At 30.1% G+C, this 26,686-nt stretch overlaps 1 protein-coding gene across 2 annotated transcripts; it reads left to right on the top strand.

Moving 5' to 3' along the window:
* The first annotated feature begins 752 nt into the window (after positions 1-752).
* On the top strand, positions 753-25,142 carry LOC133308728 (B3 domain-containing protein REM16-like). 2 transcript variants are annotated; one of them, XM_061509411.1, is made up of 7 exons: positions 753-990; positions 2,163-2,557; positions 21,914-21,998; positions 22,893-23,235; positions 23,371-23,592; positions 24,291-24,466; positions 24,616-25,142. In XM_061509411.1, the coding sequence occupies exons 1-7, from the start codon at positions 877-879 to the stop codon at positions 24,925-24,927; spliced, it is 1,647 nt and encodes a 548-aa protein (XP_061365395.1). In that variant the 5' UTR covers positions 753-876; the 3' UTR covers positions 24,928-25,142. The 2 variants fall into 2 exon arrangements, with proteins under 2 accessions (XP_061365395.1, XP_061365397.1); XM_061509413.1 differs by lacking the exons at positions 21,914-21,998; positions 22,893-23,235; positions 23,371-23,592; positions 24,291-24,466; positions 24,616-25,142 and adding exons at positions 3,897-4,072; positions 4,217-4,731 and having other exon boundaries at positions 2,163-3,123.
* The last annotated feature ends 1,544 nt before the right edge of the window (positions 25,143-26,686 follow it).

The raw sequence follows: 26,686 nt of genomic DNA on the forward strand, positions 1-26,686 counted from the left end.
ATCGACCCGGCCGGGTCGACCGGGGAACCGGTAAACCGGTCATATAACCGGTCTGGTTGAAGCAACGGACCGGCCATGCATCAGAACCGGTGTGACCCGGTCTAACCCGGCCGGTTTTCACAAAAAACTGGTGACCCGGCCTGGTCCCAAAAAAAAAAATTCCAAATTTTTGTTTTTTTCAAAAAAAATCATAATAGCCATATTTGAATATTTTTTTTTTATTGACTTACATAAGTAATGTACTTACAACACTAATATTATCTCAATTATGCATTATGCATAAAATTTTGAATTAGTTTAAAGTTAGAGATGCCGTTTTCTGAACCTAAAGCCTCGTATCACGATCATTATATTTTTATTTGATAATAATATGTGATTTATTATATTTTGTATTAAAATATTTGAAATTTGTATCTTTTTTTTAGATATTTGAGTATGTTTATAATTTTTTAATATAAATTATAAAATTACATATAATTATCAGGTCATGCGATTGAACCAATAATTCACTGGTTGAACCAGTGACCCAGTAACCCGGTACCTCGACCGGGTCAATGACCGAGTCGATTTTAATAACATTGGTCCATACACTTTTATATTATAATTCCTTTTATTATATATAGAAAAAAAACAGATAAGGATAAAAGTGGACAGGTTCCACGTGTCCGACACATTGCGGTCATTACTGGAGCAAAACCCTTGAAACAGCAGTAACTCTAATTTGTAACTCTTGGTTTCTCCAGACAGTAACACAAGCTTCTCTGCTGGGTTGGTTGTTTCTTACTGGCTTCTGCTTTTGAGCTTCAGCTTCTTGTGAACTGTTAAAGCTTACACCTTTTTATATATTAGAGTGTTGTGGTGTGGTTTTCACTTACAATGGGAGAAAAAAACTGTGATAGCTGCAGATCGTGGGTGGACGAAATTTACTGGACCCATTTTCAATTCCTGCAGTTCGCTCAATTTCTCCGTGGCAGTTACGATCAACAACTTGTTAGTACTTCTATCTTTTCCCCTTTCCCCTTACCTTTTATGTTGTAAATTAAGAAATAAAAGTCTTGTAGAGGTACGGAACGTGTGGATTGAATGCATGCATTTCTTGCCCACACTCTTTTCTTTGAATGCATGCATTTCTTGCCCACACTCTTTTGCCTCTTCCTTTGTTTTCTTCCCATTACTCTCAAATATTTAAACTTGTCCTCTAATTTTTTTCACATTTTTAACCTTGTTTCTTTGATCTTTTATACACACATAAAAATAGATGGATGTGTGTGGGCCAATACGAGGTACGAGGAGAAGAATGAGAAAGTAAAAAATATGACCCCAAATATTTTTGTGTGTAGGAGATAAACTTATAACTACGAGAAACAATCAACCCTTTTACTATTCCTTTATCTATTATCATTTATTTTTTTGAAGTTGATGACTTAGAATTTGTGACCTGAATACTTCAAGAAACCAGTGCAGCCTTTGTTCTGTTCTGATCTGTGCTTTGCTTTCGAGGCACTTTGTTTTGGTAGGCCTGGGGTTTTTTTGGGGGTTTGTTTTCTAAGCTTACATTGCAATAGAGGAAGCGTGCATGCACCTTAATATGATAATGATTGTGGGGCGTGGAAATGTTTGTAGATGTTTCTTTGGTGAGGGTAAGAGGGACCAAAAGGAAAAGAAAAGAGAGTGAATAAGGAGATTGTTATGTGGTTGTTCTTGGCTTATAATTCTGTTACTTGTTCAGAAATTGCTAGCTAATAGCTATACTTGAGATGATTAGTGGCTGTTTCTCAATCAAATGATTATGATTAGTCTTACATGTATATTTTATTCTGTTAGAGATATATAAAACCATTGATGTAGCCTTACCCAACAACTTAAGCATTTGGGTTGAATTGATTCTTTACATGGTATCAAAGTCTCGATGTCCCGGGTTTGATCCTCACCGACCCTCATTTTTTATGTGGAATTTCTTAGCACAGGTAGACTGGGCCTAATGCATCATCCACCTTTCAAGCCCAATGAACTCTCTTGTGAGGGGGCGTGTTAGAGATACATAAAACCATTAATGTAGCCTCACCCAACAGCTTAAGCTTTTGGGTTGAATTGGTTCTTTATATATACCAATGTCCTATTGTATCTTATTCTCATTGATGAAATTTAAATTTTGATTCCAGGCACTCCCTAAAACATTTTCAGATAATTTAAAGAAGAAGCTGCCAGGAAATGTGACCCTTAGAGGTCCTGGTGGGATTGTGTGGAATATAGGATTGATGACTAGAGATGATACCTTGTACTTCACGAATGGTTGGCAACAATTTGTGAAGGATCACTCTCTGAAAGAGAATGATTTCCTTGTCTTCAAGTACAATGGTGAATCTTTGTTTGATGTTTTAATATTTGATGGGGAGAGCTACTGTGAGAAGGCAGCTTCTTATTTTGTTCGAAAATGTGGGCATGCTGAAGATTGGGGTGGATGTTTCAGCAAGAGAAGAGATGTAGATAATTCCTTGAAAGAAGTTAATACCCCTTCTAATGCTGGTGTTGAATGTGCTTATCCTAAAAAATATGTGCATCTTAACAGTGACAAAGTGCCATTAGCTGTACCCTTGGAAACTCCTACTGAAAAAACTTTCAATGCTGGTGTTGAATGTGCTTATCCTAAAAAGTATGTGCATCTTAACAGTGACAAAGTGCCATTAGCTGCACCCTTGGAAACTCCTACTGAAAAAACTTTCAATGCTGGTGTTGAATGTGCTTATCCTAAAAAATGTGTGCATCTTAACAGTGACAAAGTGCCATTAGCTGAACCCTTGGAAACTCCTACTGAAAAAACTTTCAATGCTGGTGTTGAATGTGCTTATCCTAAAAAATATGTGCATCTTAACAGTGACAAAGTGCCATTAGCTGTACCCTTGGAAACTCCTACTGAAAAAACTTTCAATGCTGGAGTTGAATCAGCTTGCCCTGAGGAAGTCATGGCTGATGGATTTACCGAGCCTGCAGCTGTTCCCTCCCAACCTAACGGTAAAAGGACCAGGAAGGTAGTTTCTGCTGTTAAACAGGTCCAGATTAAGCAGAGAGGAAAACTGCCAAAAGTATCCAATTCTCATGATACAGCACTTAACTGGGAGACTGGTAACATATTTACTCGTCAAAAAGGGAAAGAAATATCTTTACAGCTGTTTTATGAACATATTTTATCATCAAACAGCTTAAATCCATAAAATTTATTATTTTGTGACAAATTTTTAATTTAGATAGCCACAACATTTTCAAAGGTTTCCAACTCCAAATACATGGATAAGCTTGTTTCTAAAGTACAGAGTTTTTAGTGAGTTAATATCACTTTGTGCTTTAAACTAAATTAGTATGGATATATTTTTATTTGTACACTTGAAAACAAACTCACTTTAGAGTTTTTTTTTTTCTCATAATACAGATAGGTAATGGCATAAAGTGGGAGGAGAAGGTGTGCATGTATGGGGAGCAGAAGTATAGTAGTACTAATAATAAGAATAATAATAAAAGACATGACAAGCTTGTGTGGGGAGAGATATTTGGGTAGAAGTTGGCTGTTGAGATTTGTTATGTGCACTGAACTCTACAACAAATATGGACTGATTGATCTTGTGCTTGGGCAGTACATTGATTTGATAGTCATTATTGCCTGCGTAGTCTTCTTGTCTACTTGTTTTAATCCAGTGTTGTGGCACTTAACTGCAGTTTTATATCTAATCTAAGACATTCGGATTTCCCAGTTAGCAAAATTGATAAAAAAGAATAACTGAATTGAAAACAATTATTTTTCTTTCTTTAGGATTTGGTTCTTTGCATATACTTTTATTTCTGTTTGAGTCAATATTTAGACTGTTTGTTGATATGGCATGTTATGTTGATCACATATGTAGAATCTGAACTTGATTCTGTGGCTAAAACTGTGACAAATGAACTATATACCTCAAATAGAAGACCTGTCACAGAAAATGAGAAGAAAAATGCCCTCCAGTTGGCCCAGGAAACATGTTCCATTGACAGCTTGTACGTAGTTATGCGACCGACACACGTATACAGGAGATTCTTCGTGGTAAACAATTGTCTTCCAATCTTTACTTTTAAACTTAGTTTTGATGTTTATATCTTCTGCTAAAAAGCCTTATTGTGAAAATTTCTGCTGTTGTGTTGTAATTTTAGTCATTGTTATTAAATGTATTCCTTTTGTTTTGGCTAGTCAATCCCTAATAAGTGGATAATAGAACATCTCTCTGCAAGATCTCAAGATGTGATATTACGCATGGGTAATGCTGAATGGACTGTCAGATACAACTTTCGTAATTTTCGTCAAATGGGAGGACTTCTTGGTGGGTGGAAACGTTTTTCCTTGGAAAATAACCTTGAAGAGTATGATGTTTGTGTGTTTACACCAGCAGGCCAAATCAACGACACATTTATCTTGGATGTGAACATTTTCAGAGTTGTTGAGGAGATTGTTCTTCTGACTGCTGTGAATTCTCCAGAAAAAAGGGGTAGGAAAAAACTAATCAAGGCCATTTAGACAGAAATTTGGGGGCATTTCTGTTTTCTTAGGAACTTTTTTTGGTGGAATGCAATGTTGACGGACAAAGTTTGTGTAGTTGAATTGTTTTAACTTTAGTCATCAACTAGGGGTAATTTATATATATGTACTCTCTCTATTGCAGCAGTTAGACCTTTTAAGATTCAAGAATGAAATGATTAGCTACCTTCAGAATTTTGCATATTGATCTTCAACATAAAATAATTTTGAAAGAAGAATTTTACTTCTTGTCTTGATGAAAGTTCATCAATATCTAGTTGTTTTTATTAATTGCTTGTGAATGTATAACTCCACAATCAAAATTAAAAATAAATTAAAATTATTGCCACTGCGGTACCACTTAGCAACGAACTAAGCATTTTCACTCTACTTTTTTTTTTTGGTAAACTTCACTCTACTTTTTGACTTTAGAGGCAATGAAATGAACAATTATTATTTTTTATACAACTAGTATATTATTCGTGCGATGTACGAGAAAAAAAAATTAATTGGTTTGTTGAATTTTTTTTGTTGAACTAGAAAAACAGAGTTATGTATCATTTTTATTATTACGAAGCGATTGTGCCTTGCAAAAATCACACGTAATCCCATTACCATTAACTTCATCATTTTCCCACGGGGACCGTTCAATTCAATTGAAACTTTTTGCATTTTGCATTTGTTGGAATGGCAGAAATGTGAGTTATAGGTTATTTGCACAATTTCAAGAGTTATTTTCCTTTATTATGAGATGTTTTTGGAATTTCAATAGTTTATTCACATTTAAAGCATATTAATTTTTTAAAAGTTTTACCGAAATAATTATAAATATGTCATTTCTTATTTTTTTCATTTAAATTTAAAATTCAAATTATTTTTTATGAACTATACATTATTTTTATTAATTTTAAATATTTTTTGTTTAATCTAAAAACTATTATATTAAATTTAATTCTATATATATATATATATATATATATATATATATATATATATATATATAAATTTTTCACTACAGAAACATTAAATGCTGAATTTTTTCCCCACCTATCAAGTTAAAAATACAAATTTAAAAAGTTTGAATTTTAAATATTAAATATTTTTTCACCCAATAGACATAATAATAAATATTATTAATAGGCTTAACAATTTTCCATACCGAAAGTAGCGAAAAACATGCATAGAAATTTATGTATATTCTCCAAGTAATAGCTTATAGTTATTCATTCACGACATAGGAAATTGAGTTAATCATACTCTTACATCAAAAGAATGAAAGCTTAATTTCTTTCGTATATATTGAATTAAAATTTATATTTTTATAGTGATTAAATTTTTATAATTCATTTTTACAGAATTATTGATGTTATTTTTTATTTTTTTATTTAATTTATAATTTAAATTCTTTTATATTAATTATGTATTTTTTTTAAAAAATTAATTTTTTTCTCTTTTAATTTATAGTGCTGCAATAACGTTGTATTGAGATTTTTTTAAAAAATGCCTGAAATTATGTTAGGAGAATATTTCACTTTTTTTATTATTTTTTTAAGTTTAATTTTTTTATTTATTTTCTTTTAAAGTATAAATTTGTCATTTCTTATTTTTTTCATTTAAATTTCAAATTTGAATTATTTTTTATCTACTATACATATATTTTTATAATTTAATTTTATTTCGTTTAATCAATAATATATTATATTAAATTTAAATATATTATATATATCTTTTTTTTTTCACTACAGAAATATTGAATATTGAACTCTTTTAACACCTATTAAGTTTAAAATTCTAATATATAAAGTTTGAATTTTAAAAATTAAATATTTTTTAACCCAATAGACATAATAATAAATGTTATGAGAATAGACGTAATAATAAATATTATTAATAGGCTTAACAATTTCTCATACATTAAGTAATGAGGATAGACGTAATAATAAATATTATTAATAGGCTTAATAATTTCAACTTTGTTTATTCTCAGATCTTCCTTTTCCGCCACAAATTCCCCACTCAATGTCTTCCCTTTCAAACGAGACATGTTCCATGGAACAGGAACAGGTTAGTGCAACGCGTTTTTGATTTCTGGTTTAAGTTACTCTTACAACGGGCGCCAATTCTTTTCCTTGTTTGTGAAATTTGGTTTAGAGGTATGAGAAGATTAAAAAGATAGGGAAACGAAGCTACTGTGTCATTTACAAGTGTCGCGACCGCGTCACCAACAAGACCATCGCGCTCAAGAAAATTAACACCGACGAGGACGAAGGGTTCCAAGCACCACCATTCGCGAGATTTCGCTAACTGAAGCACAGGAACGTTGTTAGGTATTCTCCTCCATTTCTGGTTTGTTGATTATCTTATTGCTTTGATTATGAGCAATGCTGTGATTAATGGATGATTAAATTAATACAGATAGAACAATCCCTACACACGTGAATGACCGAAAAAAACAGGCAAGACAAAAAAGAAGAAACAACACTTCCCTATTTATAACAAACTAAATGCATTATTTGAGAAGTACCATTCAATGGATTTTCCATTTTGAAATAACCTTAGTAAACAACTTTTCATCTTCCAATACAACAATTAAAAACCTTACAGGTTCCAATGTAAAAATGATAGTGGGTCATTAATTATATGTCTCGTCGATTTCAATTTTTGATTTAATTAAAAACTTATTATGTATTTTTTTTTTAAATTGGCATGACACGCAGTGTGATTACACAATGTGAACACCAAGTTGAAACTGCATGAGAGCTTGACACATCAGCTTTTTTGAGGGATGCAAGTGTGAACACAAAGGGGTTTCTTTTGTTCTCCTTTAGAATATATATATGTAATTATTTAATGGGTTAATGTATATATATATATATGTATATATACACACACAAAAAAAGACAAAAAGAGAGAACTCGAAGACTGAGAGAGAGACAAAGTATAAATAGTCTGGGCTGGGAGAGTCAGAGTCTCACACACTCTTCGCTTCAGGCAGCTTCAATGTTGTTTCATCTCAGATCTTCCATTTTCGCCACAAATTTCCACTCAATGTCTTCCCTTTCAAACGAGACATGTTCAATGGAAGAGGAACATGTTAGTGCAATGCGTTTTCGATTTTCGATTTCAGTTACTCTTACAACTGGCGCCGATTCTTTTCCGTGCTTGTGAATTTTGGTTTAGAGGTATGGGAAGATTAAAATGATAGGGGAAGGAAGAAACAATGTCATTTACAAGTGTCGCGACCGCGTCACCAACAAGACCATCGTGCTCAAGAAAATTCACACTGATGAGGACGAAGGGGTTCCAAGCACCACCATTCGCGAGATTTCGCTCTTGAAAGAACTGAAGCACAGGAACGTTGTTAGGTATTCTCCTTCATTTCTGGTTTGTTAATTATCTTATTGCTTTGATTATAAGCAATGCAGTGATTAATGGATGATGATGAAATTAATACAGATAGCACAATCCCTACACACATGAATGACAAAAAAATGCAGGCAAGACAAAAAAGAAGAAACAACGCTTCCCTATTTATACAATGCATTATTTGAGAAGTACCATTCAATGGATTTTTCATGGATTTTTTCATTTTCAAATAACCTTAGTAAACAACCTTTCATCTTCCAATACAACAATTATAAATTGTACAGGTTCCAATGTAAAAATGATAGTGAGTCATTAATTAGATGTCTCGTATCGATTTCAATTTTTGATTTAATTAAAAACTTTTTATGTATTTTTTTTTTTAAAATTGACATGCAAGTGCGAATACACAATGCTAACACAAGGCTGAAACTGCATGAGAGCTTGACACATCAGCTTTTTTGAGGGATGCAAGTGTGAACACAAAGGGGTTTCTTTGGTTCTCCTTTAGAATATATATATATATATGTAATTAATTAATGGGTTAATACATATATATATATATATATATATATATATATATATATATATATGTTATACAAAAAAATACACACACATATATATATATACACAAAAAAAGATAAAAAGAGAGAACCGGAAGACTGAGTGAGACACAAAGTATAAATAGTCTGGGCTGGGAGAGTCAGAGTCTCACATGCTTCAGGCAGCTTCAACGTTTTTTCTTCTCAGATCTTCCATTTTCGCCACAAATTCCCAATCAATGTCTTCCCTTTCAAACGAGATATGTTCCTGTTCCATGGAACAGGAACAGGTTACTGCAATACATTTTCGATTTTCGGTTTAGAGGTGTGAGAAGATTAAAAAGATAGGAGAAGGAAGCAACAATGTCATTTACAAGTGTCACCGATCGCGTCACTAACAAGACCATCGCGCTCAAGAAAATTCACACCGATGAGGACAAAGGGGTTCCAAGCACAACCATTCGCGAGATTTCGCTCTTGAAAGAACTAAAGCACATGAACGTTGTTAGGTATTCTCCTTCATTTCTGATTTGTTGATTATCTTATTGTTTTGATTATAAGCAATGCAGTGATTAATAGATGATGATGAAATTAATACAGATAGCACAATCCCTGCACACATGAATGAAAAAAAATGCAGGCAAGACAAAAAAGAAGAAACAACGCTTCCCTATTTATACAAAAATTCAATGCATTATTTGAGAAGTACCATTCAATGGATTTTTCATTTTCAAATAACCTTAGTAAACAACCTTTCATCTTCCAATACAACAATTATAAACTTTACAGGTTCCAATGTAAAAATGATAGTGGGTCATTAATTATATGTCTCGTATCGATTTAATTAAAAACTTTTTATGTATTTTTTTTAAAATTGACATGCACGTGCGAATACACGATGTTAACACAAAGCTGAAACTGCATGAGAGCTTGACACATCAGCTTTTTTGAGGGATGCAAGTGTGAACACAAAGGGGTTTCTTTGGTTCTCCTTTAGAATATATATATATATATATATATATATATATATATATATGTAATTAATTAATGGGTTAATACATATATATATATATATATATATATATATATATATATATATATGTTATACAAAAAAATACATATATATATATACAAAAAAAAAAGATAAAAAGAGAGAACCGAAAGACTGAGTGAGACACAAAGTATAAATAGTCTGGGCTGAGAGAGTCAGAGTCTCACACATGCTTCAGGCAGCTTCAACATTGTTTCTTCTCAGATCTTCCATTTCCGCCACAAATTCCCAATCAATGTATTCCCTTTCAAACGAGACTTGTTCATGTTCCATGGAACAGGAGCAGGTTAATGCAATGCGTTTTCGATTTTCGGTTTCAGTTACTCTTACAACTGGCACCGATTCATTTTCATGTTTGTGAACTTTGGTTTAGAGGTATGAGAAGATTACAAAGATAGGGGAAGGAAGAAACAATGTCATCTACAAGTGTCGCGATCGCGTCACTAACAAGACCATCGCGCTCAAGAAAATTCACACCGATGAGGACGAAGGGGTTCCAAGCACCACCATTTGCGAGATTTCGCTCTTGAAAGAACTGAAGCACAAGAACATTGTTAGGTATTCTCTTCCATTTCTGGTTTGTTGATTATCTTATTGCTTTGATTATGAGCAATGCTGTGATTAATGGATGATGATGAAATTAATACAGATAGAACAATCCCCACACACATGAATGAAAAAAAAATCCAGTCAAGACAAAAAAGAAGAAGCAAAACTTCCATATTTATTCAAAAACTCAACGCATTATTTGAGAAGTACCATTCAATGGATTTTTCATTTTGAAATAACCTTATTAAATTTCATCTTCCAATACAAAAATTAAAAACCTTCCAGGTTCCAATGTAAGAATGACAGTGGGTCATTAATTATATGTCTCCCATCAATTTCAATTTTTGATTTAATTAAAAACTTATTATGTATTTTTTTTTTAAATTGACATGCAAGTGTGAACACACAGTGTGAATACCCAATGTGAACACCAAGTTAAAACTGCATGAGAGCTTGACACATCAGCTTTTTTGAGGGATGCAAGTGTGAACACAAAGGGATTTCTTTGGTTCTCTTTTAGAATATACTAGTGTATTACCTGTGCGATGCACAGAGAAAAAAGATCAAAATATTTGTCGTCTGTCGTGGTTGGTTAATCGCATTGTAAACCTTATACTTACAAAAACCTGTGTTACTATCTTGTTCTATATTTCAGGTGGAAAAAATTACAGCATTGCCACATAACTTTGCAAATATCAACCATAAACAAAAATCTGCTATCCAGAGTGATCAATATTATACAAATCAAATATAGTTATCTACTCGATGAATTATGAAAAAAATAAATACGCCATAGTAGACTATGTTAAAATGAGGATGGCTAAAAAAAGAAAAATACATACAACTTATTGCTAATTATAAGAGCCACCAATAAAATCAAGGTAACAAACAAACCAAGCAAATATCAAATTAAAAGATCAGTTTGTACCTATAATAAGAAAACGCTATTAATTTAGTGTCATTTTGTAGCAATCATTGGAGGGATGAGTTCAACACATATCAAACATGTGATTTCCTATGTTTATGTATTACCAGGGACATCCTCTTCTACCATCATATTTATGCCTACGATACAAAATGCAAATGCTGATTAGATAAATTACGTTAATATGTTAACACCCAAAAGTAATAGTCTTAAAAAAAATGGGTTATTTTTTTTTAGAACCCAAAAAACATTGTTTGAAAGGGATTTGAAAGCAAATTAACCAAATAGTCATGTATGAGTCATATTTTTTGCTTACACTGAAACAAATGTGTCTAAACAACATCAAATCAATACACATGCTAAAAATTTGTAACAATATAAAGAACCCACAATGATAAATTTTTAAAAAACAACAACGTACAATGATAAATTTTGCCACCTTTAACTATTAGCATGTAATAGGTTTTTACATTTATCCACAAAAAAGGCTCTTATAGTTGCGTCTAGATTTTTATATTTTATCCCACAGATGAACTTTCATTTATTACAATTAGATTTATAAAATAATAATAAATATTTTTTTTTTCAAGGATTTGTGTCGTTAGTATTTGGAATTCTATAAATTTGTATTTACAAAAATTAAAATCTAAATTAGGAATTTAATTATAAAAGAAGAATAGTGGAATTTTAATTTAATTATTAAAACGTGTTGGCAGGCGGGGCGGTCACGCCCTCTGGGTCACCAGTTTGCAACCTTTAACTATCAGCATTTTAGGTAAATAATTAATTTTTTGCAAGGATTTGTGTCGTTAGTATTTTGAATTTTACAAATTTGTATTTACAAAAATTAAAATTAGATTTAGGAATTTTTTTTTTTTGGTATGCAGATTTAGGAATTTAATTATAAAATAAGAAGGATGAAATTTTACAAATTTGTGTTTACAAAAATCAAAATCAGAGTTAAGAATTCAATTATAAAAGAAGAATGATGAAATTTTAATTTTATTATAAAAATGTGTTGGTGGGCCGGCCCTTCGGGCCGAACCTAGTTTGCCACCTATAACTATCGGCATGCAATATATTTTTATATTTATCCACAAAAAAGATTCTTATAGTCACATTTATGTTTTATATTTTATCTAAAAGATGGACTTTTTTATTATAATCAGATTTAAAAAATAAATAATAAATAATTATTTTTTGCAAGAATTTGTGTCGTTTATATTTGAAATTTTACAGATTTGTATTTACAAAAATCAAAATCAGATTTAGGAATTTAATTATAAAAGAAGAAGGATGACCTTTTAATTTAATTATAAAAATATGATGGTGGGTCGGCCCTCCGGGCCGAGCCTAGTTTGCCATCTCTAACTACTAGCATGTAATAGGTTTTTATATTTATCCATAAAAAAGCTCTTATAGTTGCGTCTAGGTTTTTATATTTTATCTCAGAGATGAAGTTTTATTTATTACAATTAGATTTATAAAATAAAAATAAATAATTTGTTTTTGCATAGATTTGTGTCGTTATTATTTGAAATTTTATAAATTTGTATTTACCAAAATTGAAATCTGAATTAGGAATTTAATTATTAAAAAAGAATAGTAAAATTTTAATTTAATTATAAAAACGTGTTGGCGGGTAGGGCGGGCAGGCCAAGTCCAGTTTGCAACCTTTAACTATCAACATTTTATGTAAATATTTATTTTTTTCAAGGATTTGTATCATTAGTATTTTGAATTTTACAAATTTATCTTTACAAAAATTGAAATCAGATTTAGAAATTTATTTATAAAAGAAGAATGATGAAATTTTAATTTAATTATAAAAATTAGTTGGTGAGCTAGCCCTCCGGGCCGATCTTAGTTTGTTACATTTAACTGTCAACATTTTATATCATCATATAATATGTTTTTATATTTATCCACACAAAATTGTTCTTATAGTTACATCTAGATTACTATATATCTATATTTTTTACAGTTGTCTTTTAATCGACTCTTTGTGGTCTGTGTATTTGTGACATATATAAGAGATAAAGAGTTTGAGAATATTTGAGTTCGTACGTTTAATATTCTATAAAACACTTTATAGTTGAAGTTGATTAGGGTAATATCAATAGATCATTCACTATTTTAATTATATAATAATATTATTATTAATAGGCTTAACAAAAAATTATTAATAGGCTTAACATTTTTTGATGCAGAAAGTTATGGTATTATTAATAGGCTTAACAATCACTATGCAAAAAGTAGTGATATATTAATATAGCTCTTTGACATCCAATTTTAAACTTTTTTTCCACCTATGAAGTTTAAATTTTAAATTTATATTATTTTTTATCAACTATAAGTATATTTTTATAATTTTAAATAGGTTTTTTTGTTTAAACTATAATTTTATATTAGATTCAAATTTATTATATATATCTTTTTCCCAATGCAGAAACATTAAATATTGAACTGCTTTCCAACCTATCATGTTTAAAATTCAAATTAAAAAGTTTAAATTTTAAATATTAAATATTTTCTCACCCAATAGTAAATATTATTAATAGACATAATAATTTTTCATACAAAAAGTGGTGAAAATCATGTATACTTTCTCCAAATAATAGCTTTTAGTTATTCATTCATGACATAGGAAATTGTGTTAATTTTATTCTTGTAATAAAAAAAAGAAAGTTTAATTTCTTTATTATATCCTAAATTAAAATTAAAATTTTTATAGTGATTAAATATTTATAATTTGTTTTTTTACAGAATGATAGAGATAATTTTATTTTTATTTAAATTTTAAATTTAAATTATTTTATATTAATTATACATTTTCTCTATAATTTTTTGCTCTTTTAATTTATGGTTTTTAAACGTTTTTTTAAATTGGTGATAAATGCATATTTAAATTTTAAAATATTTATGTCAAATATTTTAAAAAAAAATACTTGTACGAATTTTTTTTCTCTTTTGTATTATGTTTTTAAGTTAAAATTTTAATAAATTTTCTTTTAAATTATGGGTTCGCTTTTTCGGCAGTTACTGCAGATAAGTTATCTGCAGTAAGCTAATACGACGTCGTTTTAGGACGAAAATCATGATATTTTTATAATTTTAATTTATTTTAGGGTTATAATAGTCTTTATATTTATAATTTTTTAAGATTTCAATACCAAAACGTAATCGTTTTGGGAATAAATGCAGATAACTTTTCTGCATTAACTACGGAAACATTTTTCCCTTAAATTATAAATACGTCATTTCTTATTTTTCATTTAAATTTAAACTTTAAATTTTTTTATCAACTATACATAGATTATAAGTTTAACTTTTTTTATCAACTATACATATATTTTATAATTTTAAATATATTTTTTGTTTAATCTATAATTTTATATTAAAATTCAAATTTCTTATATGTACATATATATATATATATATATATATATATTTTTTTTTTCTCGTTACAAAAATATTAAATGTTGAACTCTTTTTTCACTTATCAACTTCAAAATTCAAAATTCAAAAATTTGAAAAATTAAATATTTTCTCACTCAATACACATAATAACAACTATTATTAATAGATTTAACAATTTCCCATACTAAAAGTAGTGGGAAATGTGCATAGAAATGATGAGTTTTTCGTTTTCAAAAAAAAAAAAAAATAATTAAAAACCTTATAATTTCAATATAGAAATGATAGTGGGACATTAATTTGATGTCTGCCACTAACACTTTAATTTCAAAATTTGATTTTCTTAAAACTTAATTTTTAATTATTTATTTATTTTCAAAATTGGAGAGCAAGTGAGAATGCACAGGAGGTAGAAGATAAGCGTCTTAATGGTTTGAAGGTTATAAGAAATCATATGTTGAAGGCTTACTTTTTCTTTAGTTTTTTTATTTTTATTTTATTTAAAAGAAATCATTTTAATAAAAGAAATTTTATTTTTAAAACCTATTTATTTAAGTAAATCAGTTTAATAAAAGAAATTTTATTTTTAAAACCTACTTGTTTAAGTGGAATATTATTATTACTATTATTAATAAGCTTAACAATTACCAATGCAAAAAGTAATAGATATTATTATAATTGTTTGCCACTAAAAGATTCTGAATTTTTTTCCCACCTATAAAATTCAAAATTTAAAATTCAAAAACTCTTTAGCTTCTACTAAGCTTCAATACAAAAGAATTTTTCCATTCTCCAATGAGGTTCAATAAATTTTCGCATAACAATTACCCATGTAGAAAGTAATGGTATAATAAATGAGCTGTCTCCCACCAATAATTGTCCAAATGTTTTCCCACAACTACAAAGTTTAAAATTCAAAATTCAAATTTAAATGAAATTCGAAATTTAAAATAAATATTTCTTTAAGCAATGATTTATTATTAATTTGAAAATTTCAATGTAGAAAGCAGTGGGATATAAAATAAGTTGTCTGCCACAAAAAATTGTTCACATAATTTTCCATTTTATTTATTTACAAATTTTGATTTTATTTTATATTTATTTAATTTAAACTTTTACTAAAGAAGAAAAGTTTTCAAATGACTTGTAGTGTGAACACAAATGTGAGACTTAAGGAGAGAGTGACACATCATCAGACTTTCCAACAAACGAGTTTACTTTATAATAGATAGATAGAATATCTTATTATTTTTACAAATGAATTATTTATTATTATTTTAATTTTCTTTAACTTTAAAAATCGACGTAACAATGACTTGTTTTTTCATTTGGTAGACAACAATGACTTTAATTGCATATGTTGAAGGCTTACTTTTTCTTTAGTTTTTTATTTATTTATTTAAAAGAAATCATTTTAATAAAAGAAATTTTATTTTTAAAACTTACTTGTTTAAGTGGAATATTATTATTACTATTATTAATGAGCTTAACAATTATCAATGCAAAAAGTAGTAGATATTATTATGATTGTTTGCCACTAAAAGAATCTGAATTTTTTTCCCACCTATAAATTCAAAATTCAAAAACTCTTCAGCTTCCACTAAGCTTCAATACAAAAGAACTTTTTCATTCTCCAATGAGGTTCAATAAATTTTCGCAGAACAATTACCCATGTATAAAGTAATGGTATAATAAATGAGAGGTCTGCCACAAATAATTGTCCAAATGTTTTCCCACCACTACAAGGTTTAAAATTCAAAATTCAAAATTCAAATTCAAATTCAAAATTAAAATTTAAATGAAATTCGAAATTTAAAATAAATATTTCACTAAGCAATGATTCATTATTAATTTGAAAACTCCAATGTAGAAAACAGTGGGATATTAAATGAGTTGTCTGCAACGAAAAATTGTTCACATAATTTTCCATTTTATTTATTTACAAATTTTGATTTTATTTTATATTTATTTAATTTAAACTTTTACTAAAGAAGGAAAGTTTTCAAATTGTGAGACTTAAGGAGAGAGTGACACATCATCAGACTTTCTAACAAATGGGTTTACTTATTTATATAATAGATAGATAGATTATCTTATTGTTTTTACAAATGAATTATTTATTATTATTTTAATTTTCTTTAACTTTAAAAATCGACGTAACAATGATTTGTTTTTTCATTTGGTAGACAACAGTGACTTTAATTGCATATGTTGAAGGCTTACTTTTTCTTTAGTTTTTTTATTTTTATTTTATTTAAAAGAAATCATTTTAGTAAAATAAATTTTATTTTTAAAACCTATTTGTTTAAGTAAATCAGTTTAATAAATGAAATTTTATTTTTTAAACCTACTTGTTTAAGTGGAATATTATTATTACTATTATTAATGAGATTAAAAATTACCAATGCAAAAAGTAGTAGATATTATTATGATTGTTTGCCACTAAAAGATTCTGAACTTTTTTGCTACCTATAAAATTCAAAATTCAAAAACTCTTCAGCTTCCACTAATCTTCAATACAAAACAACTTTTCCATTCTCCAATGAGGTTCAATAAATGTTTGCAGCTTTCAGTTTCTGCAACTACCAATAAGGAGATAGTGGGAAATTAATTGTGTTTGCTAAATTTTAATTATTTTAGTCGAGTTTTAATCTAATTTTTAAATTTTAAGGTAAATTTTTTTTAAAAAAGTTACTATAACAGGAAACATTTCAAATTCCTTTAGGTGTGAACACAAAGCTGAAATTCAATGAGAGCGTGACACGTCTTCAAACTTCCCAACAAACGGTTTTCCTTTATAATATATATAAGATCATCCCAATGTTTTTGGCAATTTTTACAATACTATTTTTCAAAATCTTCACACACTGAGTATGAACATTTCTGACATGATTTATACCACCAATTGTATCTACTTTCAATCGATTTTATGGTTCCGTATGTAATGCATGTTGTGACCTCGCTGCAATTCTTAATATAACATATACATTTTTATTCAGTGTCTTTCAGAAAACCATTTTCAAAAGAATTACTTTTGAAAACGTCTACAATTACCTTTGAAATTTCCCATGCAATCAGAATTATAATAAGAAATCCTTGAAATTTTCAACACATTCAGGTTTACAATAGAAATTCCAAACGATATCCAATATGATGCATTACTTGGATCGTATTTTTGGGCTGCATGGGTTTTTCTCTCATTATATTTTTGTTTTATACCATTTCTTTTTTTTTTTGGTACATTGTCAGGAGGTATCCCCATTCAATCTTCTCCGGGCACCATGCCCTCGGGGTACGGCCCGTTTGGACTAGCCCCTCATTGTAACAGTGGGTGCACTAAGTTTCGCAACCGGAGAAAGGACGAGACTAATCCCCCAACCGAAGATTTTTGGCTTATCCTCTAGCCCCCAAAGATTTTCCAAGAAACTGCTTGAGGCAGGGTTTGATCCCTGCACCAAGCAATCCCTTAGGAGCTCAGCTGCCAACTGAGCTACCCTTGGGGGTTATTATATCATTTCTTATTTGAAACTAAACAATGAAATTAATATTTCAAATTTTAACTTAAATTTTACAGAAGTAGAGCTTGAGAAGATGAAAATATAAAGAAATAGAAATAATAAACAAACAGAAATTTTAGGTTATTTGCACAAATTCAAAAGTTATTTTCCTTGAGATGTTTTTGGAATTTCAATATTTTATTCACATTTAAAGAATATTAATATTTTGAAAGTTTTACCGAATAAGTTTTGAATATTATTTAATTTTGCTAGAGAAAAAAAGGATAAACAAAGGATACATCATAAAAGTCATACAAAAAAAATTAAAAAATTCATTATTTTTTTGGATATACCAAGGATATTAGTAATTATGTTCGGTGAAGAAAAAAATAAAAAATAAAAAATAGATAAAAAAATGAAAGAATCTATTATAATATATCCTTTTGGTTATTATGAAGCCACAATTGCATGGTGCATATACAAATAAAAGAAAAAATATGGGAAGCTACAAAATCAAAAAACCAAAAGAGGATAACTCATATCTTCATCTTCCACCTAATATACGCACAAACCGTTCTTCTTCTTCTCAACCCTAATTTCATTGATGATATTGGTTTCATGGTAGATTGATTGCTTTCACCGTTATAAAGCCTTGATCTTTTCCTTTTCCACCATTATGCATTTTTTGCGTTTTTTTCACTAATACACCTGAAACATAAGCATAAAATGAGAAAGAACTATAAAAATCCTTTTTCCACATTTTGAGGAGACTAATTAGATGCTAAGAAAGTTTGTACTTGGTCTACATACCACTCCCACAAAGCACACTCAGGCTTGTGACCCATAGATTCTAACTTTCGAGCAAGGTTAGACCTTTAGACGGTTTCTTATAAATTCTTCCAAGATGCTAGGCGCTAGCCACCTATAACCAATCTATAATGTGAACCATCAAAGGTAGCTCTTTTAGGACTAACAAAACAACGGGTCAATGAAAATGGATGAAAAAAAGAAGCAAGGAAAGCAAGCCATGCAAAGGGAAATTAAAAATGAGATACATGCAGTAAATAATGAAGAAGAGGGACCTTGGTTCTCAAAGGGTGTTGCTGGAGCTGTTTCAAGTAATTTTTCAGTCTGATCCCTTCTTTGCTAAAGACCCCAACTTGCTTCCTCTTTGGCTAGAAAGACGTAACCGGCCCCATGACTAATGTTCAAAAAAATGAGAAATAAAATGAGAGTGGATGTAGGGAAAGGAAAGGATGAGGTTTGGGAGAAGAATCAGAGATGAGAAAGACGCTGGAAAAAATAAAGATGCCATTTTAGAATTTGGTATTTAAAAGAGTAATTGAGAGAGAGATGATGAACTGAAAAGTTTTTTTTAGGTAGTATAATTTCAAATATCATTAATAGACTTTTCATCTTCCAATGAAATTTTTAAAAACCTTTCATTTCCCAATACAACAATTAATGATGGTGGGTCATCAATTGAAAGAGGAAGATTTTTGTTTTTTGTACACCAAGTCATTATTGCGATTTTTTTTTTAAGTTAATGCAAGTGTGAACACACAGCTTAGGATGAATCACAATTTGAAACGTCAGCGTTTTGGAGGGTTTATAGTGTGAACACACAGTGTGAAAACAAAGAGGGTTTGCTTTGGTTCTCTTTTATATATATAATAGATATGTAATTAATTAATGGGTTAATACATGTATATATATATATACACACACAAAAAGACAAAAAGAGAGAACTGGAAGACTGAGAGAGAGACAAAGTATAAACAGTCTGGGCTGGGAGAGTCAGAGTCTTACACACGCTTCAGGCAGCTTCCTTCAACGTTGTTTCATCTCAGATCTTCTATTTCGCCACAAATTTCCACTCAATGTCTTCCCTTTCAAACAAGACGTGTTCAATGGAAGAGGAACATGTTAGTGCAATGCGTTTTCGATTTTCGATTTCAGTTACTCTTACAACTGGCGCCGATTCTTTTTCGTGTTTGTGAATTTTGGTTTAGATGTATGGGAAGATTAAAATGATAGGGGAAGGAAGCAACAGTGTCAACAAGACCATCCCGCTCAAGAAAATTCACACCGATGAGGACGAAGGGGTTCCAAGCACCACCATTCGCGAGATTTCGCTCTTGAAAGAACTGAAGCACAGAAACGTTGTTAGGTATTCTCCTTCATTTCTGATTTGTTGATTATCTTATTGCTTTGATTATGAGCAATGCAATGATTAATGGATGGTGATGAAATTAATACAGATAGAACAATCCCTACACACATGAATGAAAAAAAAATGCAGTCAAGACAAAAAAGAAGAAGAAAAACTTCCCTATTTATTAAAAAACTCAACACATTATTTGAGAAGTACCATTCAATGGATTTTCCATTTTCAAGTAACCTTAGTAAATTTCATCTTCCAATACAACAATTAAAAACCTTCTAGGTTCCAATGTAAAAATGACAGTGGGTCATTAATTATATGTCTCCCATCAATTTCAATTTTTAATTTAATTAAAAACTTATTATGTATTTTTTTAAAAATTGATATGCTAGTGTGAACACATAGTGTGAACACCAAGTTGAAACTGCATGAGAGCTTGACACATCAGTTTTTTTGAGGGAAGCAAGTGTGAACACACGAGGAGTTTCTTTGGTTCTCCGTGTGTGTATATATATATATATATATATATATATATATATATATATATATATATATATATATATAGATAAGATGAATCTATAATTTCAGTAAATTATCACTACCCTCATCATTAGTTTTTTTTTATTCTATTTCTATTGATTTAATTAATAATTAAAATTGCTTAAGTTTTGTGAATTATACTAAATCATAAAAAATACATTTATTTATAAAAAATATTTGTGTACATTAATTTTTAATGAGAAAATTATAATAAATAAGAATTTCTTCGAATCTTCCATCAAAATTTTAAAATTGTGGTATCACAACAAGTGTACGCACACGTGCGAGTATATACATACACACAAGTGTACGCACAGCACGCACGAGTGTGTACCCTTGTTTTAAAATATATATTTTTTATTTTGTTATAAATTCATAGTTAGATTCAAATTTCTAATTGTATGAGCCACATATATATATATATATATATATATATATATATATATATATATATTAATATAAAATTATTTAGTATTTTATTAATATACATTAATTTAATTACATTTTTTAAAAATATAAAGAAAACAAAAGTATTTAATTATATTCTTTTTCATATAATTTAATTTTTTTCAAAAAATTAAGATAATAAATAATTATAAATTGAAAAAATTATATTGTATATAAAATTATTGAATGATATTAAAATAAGATATTTTCCCCATTTGTATATTTTCACATGGTAAAAAACGTAAAACTTGACTTTCCTCACGGCCTATTTGCTTGATCCTAATCCGCCATTTTAAGAAGAAAATATTATAATTAGGTAAGTTGCAGTATAATTTTTTTTTTCCAATAATGTACAGCAGACCAATAAATTGACTATATAAATTTATATTACATAAATACTTTATATGAATATACATATCACATTTGTTTAGGTGATATAAATTACATTTTGACATTTAAAGTAATAATATATTATTTATTAATTGGTTTAGTGCGTGCAATATATTATGAACTGTTGATATATTATTAATTAGTGATGTAATACACATTAATATTCATTACCTAAAAAAACTTATTCATTTTTTTCTTTCTTTATGTGGAATAATTATTTTAAGTACATGGTCCCACCAAATGTCAGTCACAGCCAATAACAGGCTTAGGCATTTTAAAACCGAGTTTAGTGTATCAATGCCCTATAAGAATAACTCTGAGTTAAAGTCTGTGCAGTCTTGTCTTCCTTGTCTGAGCCTCTTATGCTTACAGTGCTTCATCTTCCTCTGAAGTGTTTAAGCTTAGTTATCCTTTTGAGATATTTGTTATTTTTTTTTTCTGTTGCTATTTTTGCTTGAAATGGAAGGACAAAACTGTGATAGCTACAGATCCTGGGTGGAGGACATTTACTGGACCCATTTTCAATTTCTCCATTTCACCCAATTTCTCGGTCCTGGTTATGTTCAATGCCTTGTAAGTCCTTCTTTCTTTCTTTTCATCTTTCTCCTCTTTACTTCTCTGTTGTGGATCGAGAAATAAAACTCTTATAAAGGGATGAAATTTGTGGACTGAGTGCATGCATTCCATGTACTCACTGTTTTGACCCTTTCTTTGTTTTTTTTACTTATCACACTAAATTTTTTCAACTTTGCCCTCTTTTTCTTTTTATCTATTTACAATTCTTTTGCCTCTGTCATTTTCTCTTGTAAAGTCATGAGCTTTTTAGACTAGCTGTCACAGTCCATGGGTTTTTTTTTTAGATTATACAGGCATTTTTTTTTTAGATAATGACTTAGAATTTGTGACAGAGTAGCCGTTGTTCTGCATGTTCTGTTTGCATTGTTTTGTGCTTTTTGTAAAAAAAAAATTTCTGGCTTTTCCTTAGGGCTTTACTAGTTTATTATTATTATTATTATTATTATTATTATTATTATTATTATTATTTTGTGCAATAGACGAAACATGAATCAACCTTGTAGGTTCTGGCTATGCATGCACCTTATATGATCATGACTGTGAGGCATGTCAATGTTTGTTGATGTTTCTTTAGTGAGGTGAGGGACCAAAAATAAAAGAAACAAAAATGAATAACGAGAATGTAATGTGGTTGTTCTTAGCTTATTACTCTGGTCCTTGTTCCACAATCATTAGCTAATAGCTATATTTGAGATGGTTGGTAGATGCTTCTCAGTCACATTACTAATTCCCCAGGTGTAGATCTACTTGCTGTTAATAAATCGATAAGAGTATTGTTTCGATAGATACTTATGAAGTTATGATTAGTCTTAGATATATATTTTATACTAAAATGTTTCTTCAGCCTACTGTATCTTATATACAAAGATGAAATTTAAATTTTGATTGCAGGCGCTTCCCAAAACATTCTCACATAATCTGAAGAAGAAGTTGCCGGAAAATGTGGCCCTTAGGGGTCCTGGTGGCGTTGTGTGGAATATAGGACTGACAACTAGAGATGATACCTTGTATTTCACGCAGGGTTGGCAACAATTTGTGAAAGATCACTCTTTGAAAGAGAATGATTTCCTAGTCTTTAAGTACAATGGTGATTCTTTGTTCGATGTTTTAATATTTGATGGGCAGAGCTGTTGTGAGAAGGCAGCTTCTTATTTTGTTCGAAAAATTGGGCATGCTGAAGATGAAGGTGGATGTTCCACCAAGAAGAGAAACACAGATAATTCCTTGGAGGAAGGTAATACCGCTTCTACCGGTGGTGTTGAATGTGCTTCACCTGAGAAATATGTGCATCTTAACAGTATCGGAGTCACTGATCTGGGTGAAAAGACTTTTAATGCTGTACCCTTCCAATCTGTACCCTTTGAAACAGATGGTGAAAAGACTTATACTGGTGGTGTTGAATCTGCTTGCCCTGAGGAAGTTGAAGTTATGGCTGATGTGGTCACCGACCCGCCAGCAGCTACTCCCTTGAAAACTACCGGTAAAAGGACCAAGAAGCTAGTTTCTGCTATTAAGCATGTCCAGACTAAGCGGAGAGGAAAAACACCAAAAGCATCTACTTCTCTTGAGGGAGCATTGAACTGGGTGACTGGTAACATTTTTACTATTAAAATGGGAAAGAAAATATCTTTACTGCTTTTTTATGGACATATTTTATCTTTGAAAAGCTTAAATGTGTGAAATTTCTTTTTCACAGTCAAATTTTTAATTCTAATTTCTAAAAAACCACAAGTCCACAACATTGTCAATGGGTTCTACGTTCTAACTCCAAATAATTAATAAGGTTGTTTATAAACTGTACAGTTTTCTGTGAGTTAATATGACCATTTCTTCAAACTAAATCAAGTATGGATATATTCTTATTTGTACACTTAATAACAAACTCACTTCAGAGTTTTTTCTCAAAATACATATAGATGATAGTATAAAGTGAGGGAGCAGATAGTGTGCATGCATGGGGAGTTAATGTACACCGAACTCTACAACAAATTTGAACTGATTGGTTGGAGCTTGGAAATGGCATTGGTTTGATATTAATTTGCTGTTATTGTCTGAATAAGCTCTTATGTGCGTGTTTTAACCAAATGTTAGTGTCACTTTACTGCAGTTTTATATTTAATCTAAGACATTAGGATTTCCCGGTAAGCAAAATTGATATAAATTAGTTAAATTCAAAACAGCTATCTTCTTTCTTGAGAAATTGGTTCTTTCTGAAATACTTTTATTTCTGTTTGAATGAATATTTGGACTGTTTGTTGATATGACACTATATTTTGATCTCATTAATAGAAGCTGACTCTGCATCTGTGGGTAAAATTGGGACAAGTGAATTATATACATCAAATAGAAGACCTATCACAGAAGATGAGAAGAAAAATGCGCTCGAGTTGGCCCAGGCAGCAAGTTCAAATGACGGTTTTTATGTAGTTATGCGACCCACACATGTATACAAGAGATTCTTCTTGGTAAACAATTGCCTTCTGATCTTTACTTTTTAAACTTTAATTTAATATTTATATATTTTGCCAAAAGCTTTACTGTGATGTTTTAAACTTTGTGCAGTTATGTGGTAATTTTATTCATTCTTATTGATTGTATTCTTTTTTGTGACTAGTCAATCCCAAATAAGTGGATGAATGAACATTTCTCTCCAAGATCTCAAGATGTGATATTACGCATCATGGGTAAGGCTGAATGGATTGTCAAATATACCTATATTGCTAATCGTCGTAACGGAGGACTTACTGGTGGGTGGAAACATTTTGTTCTGGATAATAACCTTGAAGAGTTTGATGTCTGTGTGTTTAAACTAGGAGGCCAACTCAACAACACAATGATCTTGGAGGTGGACATTTTTAGAGTTGTTGAGGAGATTGCACCTCTGACTGCTGTGAATTCTCCAAGGGGTAGGAAAAAACTAACTTAAGACCATGCAGACGTAGAAATTTGCTCCATCTATTAGGGTATTTCTATGCAGACGTAGAAATTTGCTCTATCTATTAGGGTATTTCTATTGCCTTAGGAAGTTTATTGTTGGAATGCATTGTAAGTTGACAGTTGCCTTAGCAGACAAGTTAATCTCTAATGTGTATAAGTCTGGATGGATATTATGTTGGATTGTTTAACTTCATGTATCATCTACCAGGGATAATTTCCCATATATATGCTCTCTCTCTATTGCAGCAGTTAGATTTTTAAGGTTCAAATGTGAAATGATTAGCTACCTGGAGAAAAAGTAGATTAAATTTGTGTACTATTGTGGTTTATTATTTTTGTTTAGCATCTATCCATGGATAAAGAGGACGAGCCTAGATTAGTGATAAATTATTTTTTTTATGACCGAAAGATCTTGGATTCTAATTTTGGAAATAATTTTTTTTTTTAAGAATTGTCCTCATCTTTATCCTTGCTAGTCAATCAAATTCTCTTTTTATGAGAACAACCCTAATAAGGTGGCTCTTTGACCAAAGGGGTCTTTTGAGGTTTTAATGTACCAATTTGGTGTTTGATTCCTGGTATTTACTAATGGGGTCATTCAGTGTCGCACCAGAAATCCAGCGGCACTGAGTGCCGTGACCCTACTTTTGTGTCACTTAAACATTTTTTTTTCTTTCCAATTGAGTGATGCCCCACCCCCTTCTAGCACTCATAGGATTGTGCTATGTGGCACAATCTCATTAGTTCCGTTATTGTAAAATTTTAGAAGGTTATAACTTTTGACTCGAGTATTCAATCAGATATATTTTTTTTTTATTTCGCATAACTTTTCAAGATCTATGCAATGACATGTCATTTGACATATTTTATCTTCTATAAATATAGTTCAAATTTGTAATAATAGTTTCACATTTTTACAAATTTGAACTATTAGTGAGAGATAAAATATGCCAAATGAGATGTCATTATGTAGATCTCAAGAAGTTATGTGAAATAAAAAAAATCATCTGATTTGGATACCCGAGTCAAAAGTTATGGTCTTCCGAAATTTTACAGTAATAAACGAACAAGATTGTGCCACTTGGCACAATCCTATAAGTGTCGTAGGGGGGTGGGGGTGTTACTCAATTGGAAAAAAAGAAAGAAAAAATGTGAGTGATGTAGGGAAGGATCACAACACTTAGTGCAGTTGGGTCCCTGATGACGCTGAATGACCCCAATTGCTAAATAAATCAAATACTAGTTTGAAAAAATTATATGGGTAAAAATCTCAAATGGAACAAAGAGCCCTAATAAGGTTTGTTCTACGTGAGCATTTTAATTTCACTCCAAAGTTTGATCCATCGTCAGTTGTTCCTCACTGAGGAATACGAGCAAGGTTCAAATGGCTATGGCAACGCTAATCCTCTGTGCTCGTGTGCTGATGTGGCAAGACCCCAAAAAGAATGAATTGGGTGGTTTGAGTAGCAGTTTTAAATTATTTTTGAGAAAAAAAATGCTCATCTAGTAAGTTTGTTGTGAATAAAGTCAATGTATATCTATTTTAAATTTTAATGGTTTTTTTTTTTTTTTTTTATAATTTGAAGGTATTCCCATTCAACCTTATCTAGTCGTCTTGTTCTCGGAGTACGCTCCCAAAAGTTATTCCTTTATTGAAATAACGGGTGTATTGAGCTTCGTCACATGAGAAAAAATATGATTAATTCTCTATTTGAGGAGAGAGGCATGTCTTCTTATCCTTAAAGATT

The sequence above is a fragment of the Gastrolobium bilobum genome, unplaced genomic scaffold (assembly GCF_033153095.1).
Source record: "Gastrolobium bilobum isolate Gb01-03AN ecotype WA unplaced genomic scaffold, APGP_CSIRO_Gbil_v1 utg1978, whole genome shotgun sequence".
Taxonomy (NCBI): domain Eukaryota; kingdom Viridiplantae; phylum Streptophyta; class Magnoliopsida; order Fabales; family Fabaceae; genus Gastrolobium; species Gastrolobium bilobum.